General features: G+C 38.8%; 1 protein-coding gene across 4 annotated transcripts in view; it reads right to left on the minus strand.

Annotated features, from left to right (window-relative positions):
- Positions 1-14,333, minus strand: part of LOC135108570 (elongator complex protein 2-like) — a 181,414-nt gene that overhangs the window by 38,179 nt on the left and 128,902 nt on the right. For all 4 annotated transcript variants that reach the window (XR_010272352.1, XM_064019710.1, XM_064019711.1 and 1 more), the window contains one exon: positions 4,574-4,722. Coding sequence is in view for 3 of the 4 variants with exons in the window: in XM_064019710.1 (XP_063875780.1) it covers positions 4,574-4,722 (149 nt within the window). In the remaining variant the exon portion in view is untranslated. The remainder of the gene's footprint in view (positions 1-4,573; positions 4,723-14,333) is intronic.

The raw sequence follows: 14,333 nt of genomic DNA on the forward strand, positions 1-14,333 counted from the left end.
GAGAGAGAGAGAGAGAGAGAGAGAGAGAGAGAGAGAGAGAGAGAGAGAGAGAGAGAGAGAGAGAGAGAGAGAGAGAGAGAATGACGAGAGCACCAAAATCAATCTCTCTCTCTCTCTCTCTCTCTGCCCTCCTCCCCCCCCCCACTCTCTCTCTCTCTCTCTCTCTCTCTCTCTCTCTCTCTCTCTCTCTCTCTCTCTCTCTGCCCTCCTCCCCTTCTCTCTCTCTCTCTCTCTCTCTCTCTCTCTCTCTCTCTCTCTCTCTCTCTCTCTCTCTCTGCCCTCCTCCCCCTTCTCTCTCTCTCTCTCTCTCTCTCTCTCTCTCTCTCTCTCTCTCTCTCTGCCCTCCTCCCCCTTCTCTCTCTCTCTCTCTCTCTCTCTCTCTCTCTCTCTCTCTCTCTCTCTCTCTCTCTCTCTCTCTCTCTCTCTCTCTCTCTCTCTCTCTCTATCTTTGTGTGTGTGTGTGTGTGTGTGTGTGTGTGTGTGTGTGTGTGTGTGTGTGTGTGTGTATTTACCTAGTTGTATTGTACAGGACAAAATGAGCCAAAGCTCATTTTGTCCTGTCTCCATAACCATATTTATCCAGTTTCTCTTTAAATGTGTGTACACTGTTTGCTACAACTACCTCTTTCTTCAAATCATTCCAGATTTCAATAGTTTTATATGGAAAGTTGCATTTCTTGATGTTGCTTGAACATCCACTCTTCTTTATTTTCTTCCCATGCCCCATCATCCATCTCTCTCCCTCCTCCATTTGTGGTATGAAGTCATTTCTTTCTATTCTTTCTATATTGTTTATTAATTTGTACATTGTTATCAGGTCTCCTCTTTCTCTTCTCTCTTTCAATTCTGGTACCATCTTCATCACTGTCTGCTGTATTCTTTCCAGTTTCCGTATATCTTTTTTTCTATGTGGAGCCCAAACTACTGCTGCATATTCCAATTTAGGATGTATCATGCTTGTTATAATCTTCATCATTTCTTTATCTAAATACTTGAATGCCACACTAATGTTTGTTAACAAGCTGTATGTAGGGCCAAATATCTTGTTTATGTGTCTTTCAGGTGATAGTGTCCTGAATCATTACTCCCAAATCTTTTTCTTCATTACTTTTCATTATTATTATTTCTCCTCCCATTTTATATTTTCATGAAGGTCTCCTTTTACTTTTACCTATTTCCAGCATATGGCATTTTCTGGCATTCAATTTTAGTTTCCATCTTTGGCTCCATGCATATATCTAGTCAATATCCTTTTGTAACTCCTTGCAGTCATTTACATCCTTTGTTATTTTCATTATTTTTGCATCATCAACAAACGGGTTTATATAACTATTTAGATACTCTGTCATATCATTTCAATGTATGAATTATTTGCTCATCTCCTCATAAATTCTTCTTTCCCTTTTTAACTTGTTAGTACCATCCCTTATGTTTCATTTTCCTGTTTATGTATCTGTAAAGGAGTTAAGATTCTTCCTTGCATTTTCTTACTATGTCACTTTCAGAGATTCTTTCTTCTTCTCTTCTTATTATACTATATTCATTCCTTGCCTTTCTGTATTCTTCTCTAGCATTTCTGTTCAGTCGACTCATAATTTTTTCCATGCCCTGTCCTTTTTCTTTTTTGCTTCTATACACCTGGTATTATACCATTCATGCTTCCCAGTTTTCACCTTATAACTTGGTACAAACTGTTGCACCCCCTCTCTATACTTTCTCAAAAATACCTCATATTTTTCTTGCACTATTTTACCTTCAAATAGCTCTTTCCAGTTAATTTTTTTTTCATAAAATTTATTAAGATCTGCAAAGTTTGCTGTAGCATTGTTCTATCTTCAATTTCTGTATTGTTCATTCCTGTGCAACAGTGTTTCCTCCTGTAGTACTATTTCTATTGCCACATGATCACTTCCCATTAGACTCAGACAATGGTCTATTTTCTGGGGTTTTCATAAGTCCAACTGTGATGGTTCTTCTTCTCTGAATCTTGTAGATTTGTTCATCCACTATTTCATTGTATTCACCATCATGGTTTGCATAAGTTCTTCACTTCATGACTTGGCATTTTCTTTCACTTCCATCTCCTCCCAGTTAATTCCTTTAGCATTGAAGTTGCCAACTAAGAGCACTTTGTTACTTTTCCATATCAATTCCTCTGTGGTATTTCTTGTTTCTAGTTGTATAGTTTTATATCTATTGGTCTGACATGCATTAGTTTTTAGTGGTATGTACATCACAATAATTTTCCTTTTTTCATTTTCTTTGATCTTAATCACAACACTCAAAGTTTCTGCCATTCTATCACCATATTTCACTTCCTCAACAACAATATCCTCTTTCACTAATATCATCACTCCTCCTCCTCCCTTTCTTTTTCTGTTTCTCCTCCATGTGCTATAACCTTCCTTTGCTAATCTCATCCTGTTTTAGTTTGGTTTCCATTAAAACATACCATGTCTGGTTTATTGTTCTTTAGGTAGTCTTTAAGTTCCAGTAAGCTCGACACTCTGTATTTGTATACATAATTTTTAAGCTTCTGATTGGTGATCTTCCATGTCCACAACTTTCCAAATTAATCTCTTTGCTTGTTCCTATGTTCTCCCCTCATTTTTTGACTGGCCCTCTACTCTCAATTCTTTCAGTTTACTTCTCTCTTCTTTGTTCATGTCTCTTTTTATCCATATTACCTTCATTTCTTCTACTTTTGCCAATTTTCCTGTTCTTTGTAAGGCATATTCCACTGCTGTTTGTGACATGAATCTTATTTTCATTGGTCCTGTTCCATTTTCATTGTACTTTCCAATCCTATAAACCTCTTCAATTTGTTCAACTATCTCTTCTCCTTTTCCTGCCACTCCTGCTATAATTTCCTTAGTCCTTTTTGCCTCTTCTTTAATTCTGGCTATTTTCATGGGTAGGTTGTTCTCATTGACCCCAAATACAACCACACACATCTTTCTCTGTACTGTGTCTCTCACAAGATTACTTTTTTCCTTTATTATTTTAATCACTTGCTTTTCCATGTCCATATTGTGTTCCTGTTGCTGTTGCCTTATTTTCTCCTCCATGCCCACCTTTTGTTGTTGTTTTCTCTCTTCTTTCCAACTTTCAACTTCATCTGTCACTAACTCCTTTACTTCTCCAACCTTAACCTCTCTCTCTTAAAAAGCTTTCTTTTAACTCCTTGTTCTTTTCCTTGAGTTTCTTAATTTCTTCACAGTACTTCTTGTTTAAGTCCACTATTTTTGTCATCTCTTTTCTCAGTTCTTTATTTTCTTTTTCTCTTTCCATTTCCCTCCTCTTCATCTCTATTATATCTTTTTTACATTGTCACCACCCACCTATCTCTCTTCCTTCCACATCTTTACTATCGCTGCTAAGTTATGTATTTCTTCTTGTATTTTCAAATTTTCTTCTTCAATTTTCTACATTCTTTTATTTGTATTAGCTACTCTGAGGTCCTCATCCTTGAATCCTTCAAAAACATTTCTTGTACCGGCCACCATCTTCCCTGTTGACATCACTGACAATGCTTACCTTTCACTATTCTCCCATTTCACCCTTTCAGCTACTTCCCGATTTACACTTCACTTCCCCTGCACTCATATATCACACAATTCCCTGTGTCTGTGTGTGTGTGTGTGTGTGTGTGCGTGTGTGTGTGTGTGTGTGTGTGTGAAAGTAATCATGAGAATTGCTAAATAGAATAAGACAGCAGAGGGAGCTGCCTACTGCTGTGTTCAAAACTGGTGGGATGTTGGCAGAGCCACAAACACATCAGGAAAGTTTGAGGATGAGGATATAACCACCAAAAATATGAAAAATGGCTGAATCACACTTGAAAGGATAGTAATGCTTCCACTATAATTGTCAGTAAAGGAATGGCCATACCCAAGATGGTGGCCAGGGAGCAGTGCTGCCCATGTTGCCAGATGTACACATGAATCATGAAGTATAGAGTTAAATTTAAGTGAGGGAAGGATGAGTTGAATAATAAAGAAAACCTTGCTAAGTAAAAGAAATAGGTATTGTGTTAAACAACTGGTAGCCTTGCATAGCAAAAAGAATGTAGTTTTGCAGGGAGGGCAATTTTGATAAGGATGCCACGAGCTGTTACCAGCAGAGCCATGACACTGAATTTGGCACAGCTACTATGCTGACAAATTTCCCTAGCAAATTTTGTCCTCTCCGGATGAGAATATGGTTCTCTACCTCTTCTGCAATTTGGTTACAAGACATGGCTAGTCACTAATGAAAGATGAGTCAGGCACACACAAAATAGTCCACATCTTGAGCAGTCTAGTGGGAACAACCCAAAAAATCTACTGTCATAATTGCTGTCTGAGAGACTGTGGGGAAGGCAACTACTCATTCAGCATGCTCACACCCTCTTAGATAGATGCCAGATCTAAAAAAAAAAAAAAAAAAAAAAAAAAAAAAAAAAAAAAAAAAAAAAATCAAGTCACTGATAGTGCAAGAAACACAAAATGAAGCCAGACCATATTACCATATGTTCTCAAAGGGGATATCCAGTTTTTTTTTGTGGTGATGGTAAAAGGTTCATTATCTGTACCTTTATTGTTTTCAGCTCTCATGAAGACAGCCCAAGTTCGATCTCTTGAGACTGACAAGAGGTACTGATCATCTGGAGAGAAGGCCAGCTGAGTAACAGTGAGGCGGTGCTTTGCAAGAGTATCCAACTTGCTCCAAGTTGTTGTATTCCTGAAAGAAAATAAATAAGGTGAAACATGTATGGTTCCAAAATAAATGTTATATGTTCATCCCACATATAAAGATAAATCTAAGAATAATAATAATTTAACAAAATTTTGGTGGGATGGTAAGTTTCTAAAAGAGGATCTCATTATCTAATGTTGCATACTGCTCTGGATGAAATTTTAGAAGGGATACAGGAAGAAAGCTATAGGGAAGAATGAATAGATAGGATGTTTAGATGCAGCCTGCCTGAAATGAATGCAGAGTAATTGCAAGGGAGAATACTTATATTGTATCATATGTACCTGAAATATGGAATAAGGAAGCAAGTGAAGAGACTGAATTGGAGATATCATGACTTCTAGTTTATGATCTCAGCTGCCAGGTGTCTGTAGTGTTGTCTCTTGAAGTCTTGTTCCCAGAATAAGATGACACAGAGAAGACATATGCCTTAGCAAGATTAACCACTCTTTTGCCGGAGAACAACTGGAGCTGAGGAATGACTTGAGCAGGGCCTGCAGATTGTCCAGACATGAGCAAGTTGGGAAGACCTTCAAGGAAAGAGACTGAACAGCTATCCTCAAGATGATCATTGCTGGAGACAGTGGGCTTTCTTAGGCTGGGTACGACTTCCAACCTCTGCCAAAGGAAGAGTAGTTCCCAGATTGCCTCCTTTGCTTCCTGCTCTGATCCCACCAGAACTAGCATTGAGGTATCTGTGCAGATTGAAGCCCTGACTGTGAAATTCTGCCAAGACAAATGTCATGACTCTTGTGAAAACCTGCAGAGCCTTCATAAGTCCAAAGCACAGAGCTTGGAACTGGAATGCCACTCCCTTCCAGGAGAAATGTAGAAACTTTCTGCTGTCTCAATGGACTGGGACCTGCACGTATTAGTCCTTTAAGTTTAAGGAGGCCATCTGGTCAGTGTTGCAAGGCCAATACCACCATCCTCACCATTTCCATCTTGAAATGGATGGAGTGGACATATTGGTTGAGATGTAAGAGGTCCAAAATCAGGTGATACTGAAAGAAACCATGAGGACCGGTGACAGGCACAGTGTGGGAAACCAGTCCAGCCATCATGGGATGTGACTGCTTGTATCACTCTGCTACATCTTTAGGATGACGCTTGAATGTTGAGGTGGCGTGGGCTGAGGTCTGGCCACTATCCCCCTAAATCTACATTAACTTTGGACCATTCCTCCATTTCCCAGTCAGGCCCACCCTCCACTACATCAGCTTGGAACAACTTCATACCCACTACATTACTGCAATCAGAGGTAGGGTGGCACTGGTCTCCAAGCTGTATAGGCTGAGTAATGTGGGGGAGCTGGAAAGGAAGGCAAATTAAGGGCTGGTTTGCTTCCTGACTGAGCAACTACAAAAGAGAAAGTCAGTCAATGCCTAGCACTGTATGGGCAAAAAGGAGGAAGCTAAGCTGTCATAGCAACTGGAAATTCAGAACATACATCAGCAGAAATCTGTGAGGAAGAATCTCCTGGTCCAATAGAAGAGGCAGCAAACCCAGGTAAATCAATCACTCTTTCCCCTGCCAAGGTTCCACAAGTGGAAAGGAAAGGGAGGGAGAAGACAGGGGAGACTGATGGAAAGATGAGCCCTGTGAAGAGGAGAGGCGAGCTCTGCTTTCTTGCTTAGCTTCAACTTCCTCTGGTGACTGAACACTATGGCCATAAACTTCAGGGTCCAATCAAATCACTCATCACCACATAAATCATAAAACAAAAATGAGAACAGCAGTGTGTTATGACCACAAATCCCTGCCCTTCCCCCTTATGTAACTGGGTACAGGGCTTAACCCAATTGTCTATAGCATAGGTCAAAAATGGGCTGCCCTATTGGATTTTTTCCAAACAAAACAAAATTTTAAGCAAGAGAGAATTTTAGGAAATTATTCTTACTATGTCCATCAAAATTTTATAAGGAATGACCATGTAAAAAAAAACTGCAAGAAAAATTGGTCAAATCTATGATATTTTATACGTATCTATCTTTCAATCACTTGTGAAGCAACATGACAACAGATGAAAATCATTGAGTTCACTGCCAATGGCTATCTCCTTGCCAGCCGTATGATAAATTTCCCTGTGTGTGTGTGTGTGTGTGTGTGTGTGTGTGTGTGTGTGTGTGTGTGTGTGTGTGTGTGTGTGTGTATATATATATATATACGAGGTGTGTCATTAAAGTTCCAGGACTGGTGCCACACAAGTTTTATTTCACATCCAGGCTACAAACTATAGGTTATCTCCTTCGAAGTAATCCCCCTGGCACCGCATGCACTTGTCCATCCTTCTCTGCCAGGCTTGCATGCACTGCTGGAAGGATTCTTGCGGGATGCTCCTCAGCTCCGTCGTCACGGCCTTTTTGATGTCGTCCGCATCATCAAAACGGGTCCCCTTCATGACCTCCTTGAGCTTGGGGAAGAGGAAGAAGTCGCACGGAGCGAGGTCAGGTGAGTAGGGCGGTTGCTCCAGCACGGCGATGTTCTTCTTGGCCAAGAACTCTCTGATGCTCAGGGCATTGTGAGCAGGCGCATTGTCGTGGTGAAGCAGCCACGAGTTGCCCTGCCACAACTCCCGCCTCTTCTCGCGCACTGCACGAAGCAGACGCCGCAGTACTTCTTTGTACACATGTTGGTTGACTGTCTGGCCCTGTGGCAAGAACTCGCAGTGGACGATGCCCCTCACATCGAAGAAAGCGATCAACATGACCTTGAAGCTGGACCTGGACTGCCTTGCTTTCTTCGGCCGTGGCGACGCCGGACTCTTCCATTGAAGGCTCTGGCGTTTGGTCTCCGGGTCGTACTCAAATACCCAGGACTCATCGCCGGTGATGACTCTCCTGAGCAAGTCTGGTTCAGTTTCCAGACGCTCGAGGATGTCCTGACACACCTGCATGCGTCGTCCCTTCTGGTCATCGTTCAGGAGTCTCGGCACCATCTTCGCACAGACTTTCCGCATGCCCAGATCTTCAGTGATAATCTTCCACACGCTGTTGTGGTTCATGCCAAGCTCATCTGCGATCTTTCGAACAGTCAACCGACGATCGTCACGCACCATCTGCTTGACACGCTCAACATTGGCCTCATTCCTGCTCGTTGAGGGTCTTCCACTCCTGGGGTCATCTTCCACGTCCTCCCGGCCCTCTTTGAACCTCTTGCACCACTCAAAAACACGTGAGCGTGACATTGTCTCATCCCCGTACACTTTTTGCAGCATACCCAGTGCTTCTGACGGCGTTTTCCCCAACTGCACCAAAAACTTCAAGTTTGTTCGCTGTTCAGCGCTCATTGTTAAACGACCTGCAACAGAGGACATGATTTTAAAAGCACGTAAGAAAAAGATTAGTGACTGTAGAGGGTTGGGAGCGCAGTTGTATACTCCAGAAGGATTACTTTGAAGGGGAAATATGGTGGTTTGTGGCTTGGGTTTGAAATTCATCTTTTAGGACACCAGTCCTGGAACTTTAATGACACACCTCGTATATATATATATATATATATATATATATATATATATATATATATATATATATATATATATATATATATATATATATATATATATATATATATATATATATATATATATATATATATATATATATATATATATATATATATACTTTGTGTGTGTGTGTGTGTGTGTGTGTGTGTGTGTGTGTGTGTGTGTGTGTGTGTGTGTGTGCACATTTTGGTATATATTTTTAGTGTAGTTATTATTCTATTTCCTGCAGTATTTCACGTTAAAATATAAGAATATATGACTCGTAAGTGAGGGATAACAGGATGTGTGTCACACAATCAGGCAGTGTGATCAGCATTTGTTTGTGTGTTCAACTTTCTCTCCTACATAATCTCATGATAAAACTATAAATATATAATGTGAGTGCTAAGTAAGTCCAGTAGCTTGGTTTAATTTTGTGTTGACACGATATGTGAAATAAAAAAAAACTATCAAAATTCACACTAATTTCAACTGATATGCAACTGATATGGAATATTTCAGAGACAGGAGGCATAATATTTTTGAAAGATGGTAAGGTTCTCTCTCTCTCTCTCTCTCTCTCTCTCTCTCTCTCTCTCTCTCTCAGACATGGTAATCCTACTATTGTCTGTTACTATGATCTGAGAGGTGAGATGAGTGAGTGGCTATATTGGAAGTGATTTCAGGTAGGAGTTGCCATGGCAATGGATTTCCACCCTCCACTCCACAACCTACCCAGCCACCCCCACCCACAATAACTTTTGCTGGAGTTTGGACATTGAGTTTAAAGTCATGATTGACAAGTTCATCACCAAATCCCTGTATACATGCTACCCATGAAATTAGAAGATAAGAGAGAGAGAGAGAGAGAGAGAGAGAGAGAGAGAGAGAGAGAGAGAGAGAGAGAGAGAGAGAGAGAGAGAGAGAGAGAGAGAGAGAGAGAGAGAGAGAGAGAGAGAGAGAGAGAAGGGGGGAGGCAAGCAGCAGCCAATTAGGAGTTAGCCACTCATGATATCACTGCAGTGGGTGGGGAAGGGCTGAAGGGGTTAGCTAGCAACCCTCCTTGAAATAAAAACCTTGTAACTTTTCATATACATGCACTCCAGCATGCAGATGAGAGCTTATCAGCTCATGTAAGTGAGTGCATTTACTTAGTGTATGATTGCTTAGTGCTTACAATGGACTCTACAGACACAGCCTTTATAGACAATCCTGATGATGATTTGGCAGATGTGATAGGTGACAATGCTGGTCTTGTCATGAAATTTGAAAGTGATGAGGAAGTGGACAATTACAAGATTATGAAAAAGTGGCTCTTATGGAGAAATAACAAGACATTAAGAAACAGGTTAATTAATAAAATGATCAGTTATTTAGATGAAGTAAATATGATAACTATGTATTACCAGGTAAGCTTCAGGCATATAGAATCACAGTAGAGAAACCACTGAGAAACTCAGATGTAGAAAATAGTATGGAAGGTGGACCAACAATGAACATATCCGTTGTTGTAGAACGTTTGATGGGAGATGGAAGATTGGTAAATTCAGAAGAAATGGCATGGGACTTGTTCATAACACCTGATAGGATTTCCAATATTGTGCACCATACTAATCAGAAAACTAAGGTATAATTACAGAAATTTCTCAGAGGCCTTCAAATAATGATAAACCCTCATCATATATCAGGGTAACAGATTGCATTGAAAAGTTATTTTGGTTTGCTGTATGCATGTAGTTTAACAAATATAAAACACTTTTTTGAGGAAGAGTTCGGTCATCCTGTATTTGGTGCAGTAATGTCTGTGAATAGATTTGGATTTTTACATGCAAACCTAACTTTTCACAATGTTGATATCAGACATCAGAAATGGCTACATGACCGGTTTGCTGCGGTTGGGGATCTTTTTAAAAAATTTTAATAACCATGCCTGTTCAGTGTTGGAGCCAGATGACTTCTTGACCACTGATGAAACTTTATATTCTTATAGAAATCAAATAGGATTCAGACAGTACAATAGGGGCAAACCTAAATGACACAGAAGGAACCAACCCACTTACCACCAAAATGAAGGTGATCATAGCACTGCTGCTGGGAAAAGCTACTGGAAAAATGGAGTTGGGCAGTAGTGATGGCATTGGGGATCATAATGGGAGCCACAAGTGGACCCCTGAGTGCTAAAAACCATTTGTTTCAGTGGGACCACATTTACCTTATTTCAAAGACTGAATTACTGCATCTCTCCTCCAAATATATAAAAACAAAGTAAATATTTATAGAAACTATAAATTAGTAATAAATGGTAGCTTTTACTATGTCTTTTAATATTTGAAATCAAGTAACTTTGTTTTAAAACTGAATTTGGTACCACAACTGAAGCAATAGTGAGTTCAGAATTTTGTTCAAAAAACGACTTGTTCGAAAATGGAGGGATGTGGTAACTGAGGTTCCACTGTATATATATATATATATATATATATATATATATATATATATATATATATATATATATATATATATATATATATATATATATATATATATATATATTGGAACCTTGGTTACCGAATGTCTCCCTTTTTGAACGACTTGATTTTTGAACAAAAATTTTAACTCACAATTGCTTCAGGTTGCTGCACTATAATTCAGTTTTCGAACAAAGTTACTTGATTTCAAATGCTAAAAGATGTAAGAAAATCTGCCATTTATTACTAATTTATAGTTTATATAAGTATTTCCTTTGTTTTTATATATTTGCAAGAGACACAAATATATATATATATATATATATATATATATATATATATATATATATATATATATATATATATATATATATATATATATATGTATTACATCAAGCAAAAAGGTATACTGTCATGAATTTATTTGTAGAAAGCTTTGTTATATATGTATATTATGTAGCCAATGTAAAGGTATATTTATTACACTTTTACTTGCTGACAGAGGCTATAATCCTGCAATGCTTTCTCCATATAATGTACATATAATTTATGTAAATGTATATCTATTATGCTTTTCTTTGTAGACAAAGGCTACTAGCCTGCAATGCTATATGAATATATTATACAGTAAAGTTTACAGATTTATTTCCTAACAGAAGCTATTAGCCTGCAATGTTATACAGATATAGATAATTTAGGTAAAAGTATACTTATTATAAATCTATCTGCTGACTAAACTCTATTAGCCTGCAATGCTATGTGGATATATTATATAGGTAATAGTTATACATGTTTTATTATTGTTTTATTTGCTGAGAAGGGCATGTGGTATGTAGGGAAGATGCGTCCGGAAGGGAGGAGGAAAGAGGAAGGGGGGAGCTAGGTGTGAGTATGTTGGAATGTCAGGTCATGCTGAACTGAGAGAGGTGAGGTCGAGGCGAGTAGATGAGGGAGTGGAAAGGATGGTAGGGGACGAGATGAGGGGACTAGGTGAAGTAAATGTAGATGAATTGCATAAATATTTTGTAGATAAAGTTCATACAGGTCAGTTAGCAAATATCCCGTATAGAACAATAAGATCACAAAAAAATGACCCTAAATGGATGACTGCTAGGTTAAAGCATTATATAGGGCGTAAGAGAAGTATATATAGGAGATTTAGGGCAGGTGAAGAAGTTTTAAGGACACAATATAATGAATTAGTTAGAACAGTCAGGAAGTTAACGAGGAAAGCTAAGGACAATTATGAATCAAAGGTAGCCAGCCAGGCGAAGACGGACCCCAAGGGATTTTATCAGGTATACAGGACGAAGAATAAGGATACTGTAGGTCCATTAAAGGCAGCAGATGGGGAGCTGGTTAGTTCTGGGGAGGAGATTAGTAAACTTCTGAATGATTATTTTTTAACTGTCTTCACCCAGGAAAACATGCAGGATATGCCAGATAGTGAACAGGTGTTTAGAGCAGATGAGAATGAGAAGCTGACAGATATTTCCATAACTAGGGAGATAGTGGAACAGGAGATAGATAGGCTAAAAAAGTTCAAGTCACCAGGACCTGATGAAATATACCCCAGAGTACTTAAGGAATGTAAAGAGATTATTAGTGAGCCGTTAGTTTCTGTCTTTAGGAAATCACTGGAGTCAGGTGAGGTACCAGTAATGTGGAGGCAGGCTAATGTAGTACCCATCTTTAAAAAAGGAGATAAAACTTTAGCGTCTAATTATAGACCTGTCAGCTTAACTTCAGTTGTAGGTAAAATGTTAGAGTCAATAATAGCGAGGAACATTAGGGAACATTTAGACAAACATAACTTGATAAATCAGTCACAGCATGGCTTCACGAAGGGGAAGTCTTGCCTGACAAACTTGTTAAGTTTTTACAGTAAGGTGTACGAGGCAGCAGATAATGGTGATAGTTATGATATCTTATATCTGGACTTTAGTAAAGCATTTGACAAGGTATCCCATCAAAGGCTCCTGAGAAAGGTTAGGGCACACGGGATAGATGGGAAGGTGTTAGACTGGATAGGGTCATGGCTTAGTGACAGGCGACAGAGAGTGGTAATAAATGGCTCGAAATCCGAGTGGGGTCATGTAATTAGTGGGGTGCCACAGGGATCAGCATTAGGGCCATTGTTATTTCTAATGTATATCAATGACTTGGATAGTGGAATTAGTAGTGATGTTAGTAAATTTGCGGATGACACAAAGATAGGTAGATTAATTAGGTCAGAAGCGGATGCCATCGCCTTGCAGGCAGACTTAGATAGAATGAATGAATGGACGGATAGATGGCAGATGCAATTTAATATCAATAAATGCAAAGTGCTTAGCGTAGGTAGAGGAAACCCACACAATAGGTACACATTAGACAACCAAACTCTGGTAGGTACAGGTTACGAGAAAGATTTAGGAGTTATAGTTAGCTCTGAACTCCGTCTAGGGAAACAATGCATAGAAGCCAGAAACAAGGCAAATAGGGTACTAGGATTCATTTTTAGGAGTGTTAAAAGTAGAAGGCCGGGAGTAATATTAAAGTTATACTTGGCGCTGGTCAGACCTCATCTAGACTACGCGGTGCAGTTCTGGTCCCCACATTACAGGAAAGATATAGGTCTATTAGAATCAGTACAGAGGAGAATGACTAAAAGGATACAGGGGATGAGGAGTATCCCTTACGAGGCGAGGTTGAAGCTATTAAATTTACATTCTTTAGAGAGACGTAGGTTAAGAGGGGACCTGATAGAAGTCTTTAAGTGGTATAAGGGTTATAACAAGGGAGATATAAGCAAAATTCTTAGGATCAACAACCAGGGTAGAACAAGAAATAACGGATTCAAGCTTGAAAAATTTAGGTTTAGGAAGGAGATAGGAAAAAATTGGTTCTCAAATAGAGTGGTAGATGAGTGGAACGGACTCAGTAATCATGTAGTTAGTGCTAGGACACTAGAGAGCTTTAAGAGAAGATTAGACAAGTTTATGGATGGGGATAGCAGATGGAAATAGGTAGGTGTGTTTCATACAGGGACTGCCACATGTAAGCCTGGTCGCTTCTTGCAGATTCCCTTATTTCTTATGTTTCTTATGTAGAGTGAACTTGTCCCCATACAACAGAACTTCAGGTTCATAATGCTCTCTCTCTCTCTCTCTCTCTCTCTCTCTCTCTCTCTCTCTCTCTCTCTCTCTCTCTCTCAACATAGTTGAAATAATGATAATAATAATAAAATAATAATAATAATAATAATAATAATAATAATAATAATAATAATAATAATAATAATAATAATAATAACAGCAATAATAGTAATAGTAATAATGTGTGTATTTACCTAGTTGTATTTACCTAATTGTGACATATGGGAGAGGAGCTAAGCTCGTACTGTCCTGTCTCCATAACTGTTTTTATCCAACTTTTCCTTAAAGTCATGAATATTTGTAGTACACACCACTTCCCCTTCCAGTCCATTCCATGCCTCTATGCTTCTATGAGGGAAGTTAAACTTCTTTATGTCCCTTCTGCAGGTGGTTACTTTTAGTTTTCTTCCATCTCCTCTTGTTTCTCTTTTGTTCATTATAAAGAGAAACTAGATAGATCTTTTTCTTTTGTTGTCTTATTTATTGTTTCATTTCCCATCTTATAGTTAT

Source organism: Scylla paramamosain, chromosome 17, assembly GCF_035594125.1.
Source record: "Scylla paramamosain isolate STU-SP2022 chromosome 17, ASM3559412v1, whole genome shotgun sequence".
Taxonomy (NCBI): domain Eukaryota; kingdom Metazoa; phylum Arthropoda; class Malacostraca; order Decapoda; family Portunidae; genus Scylla; species Scylla paramamosain.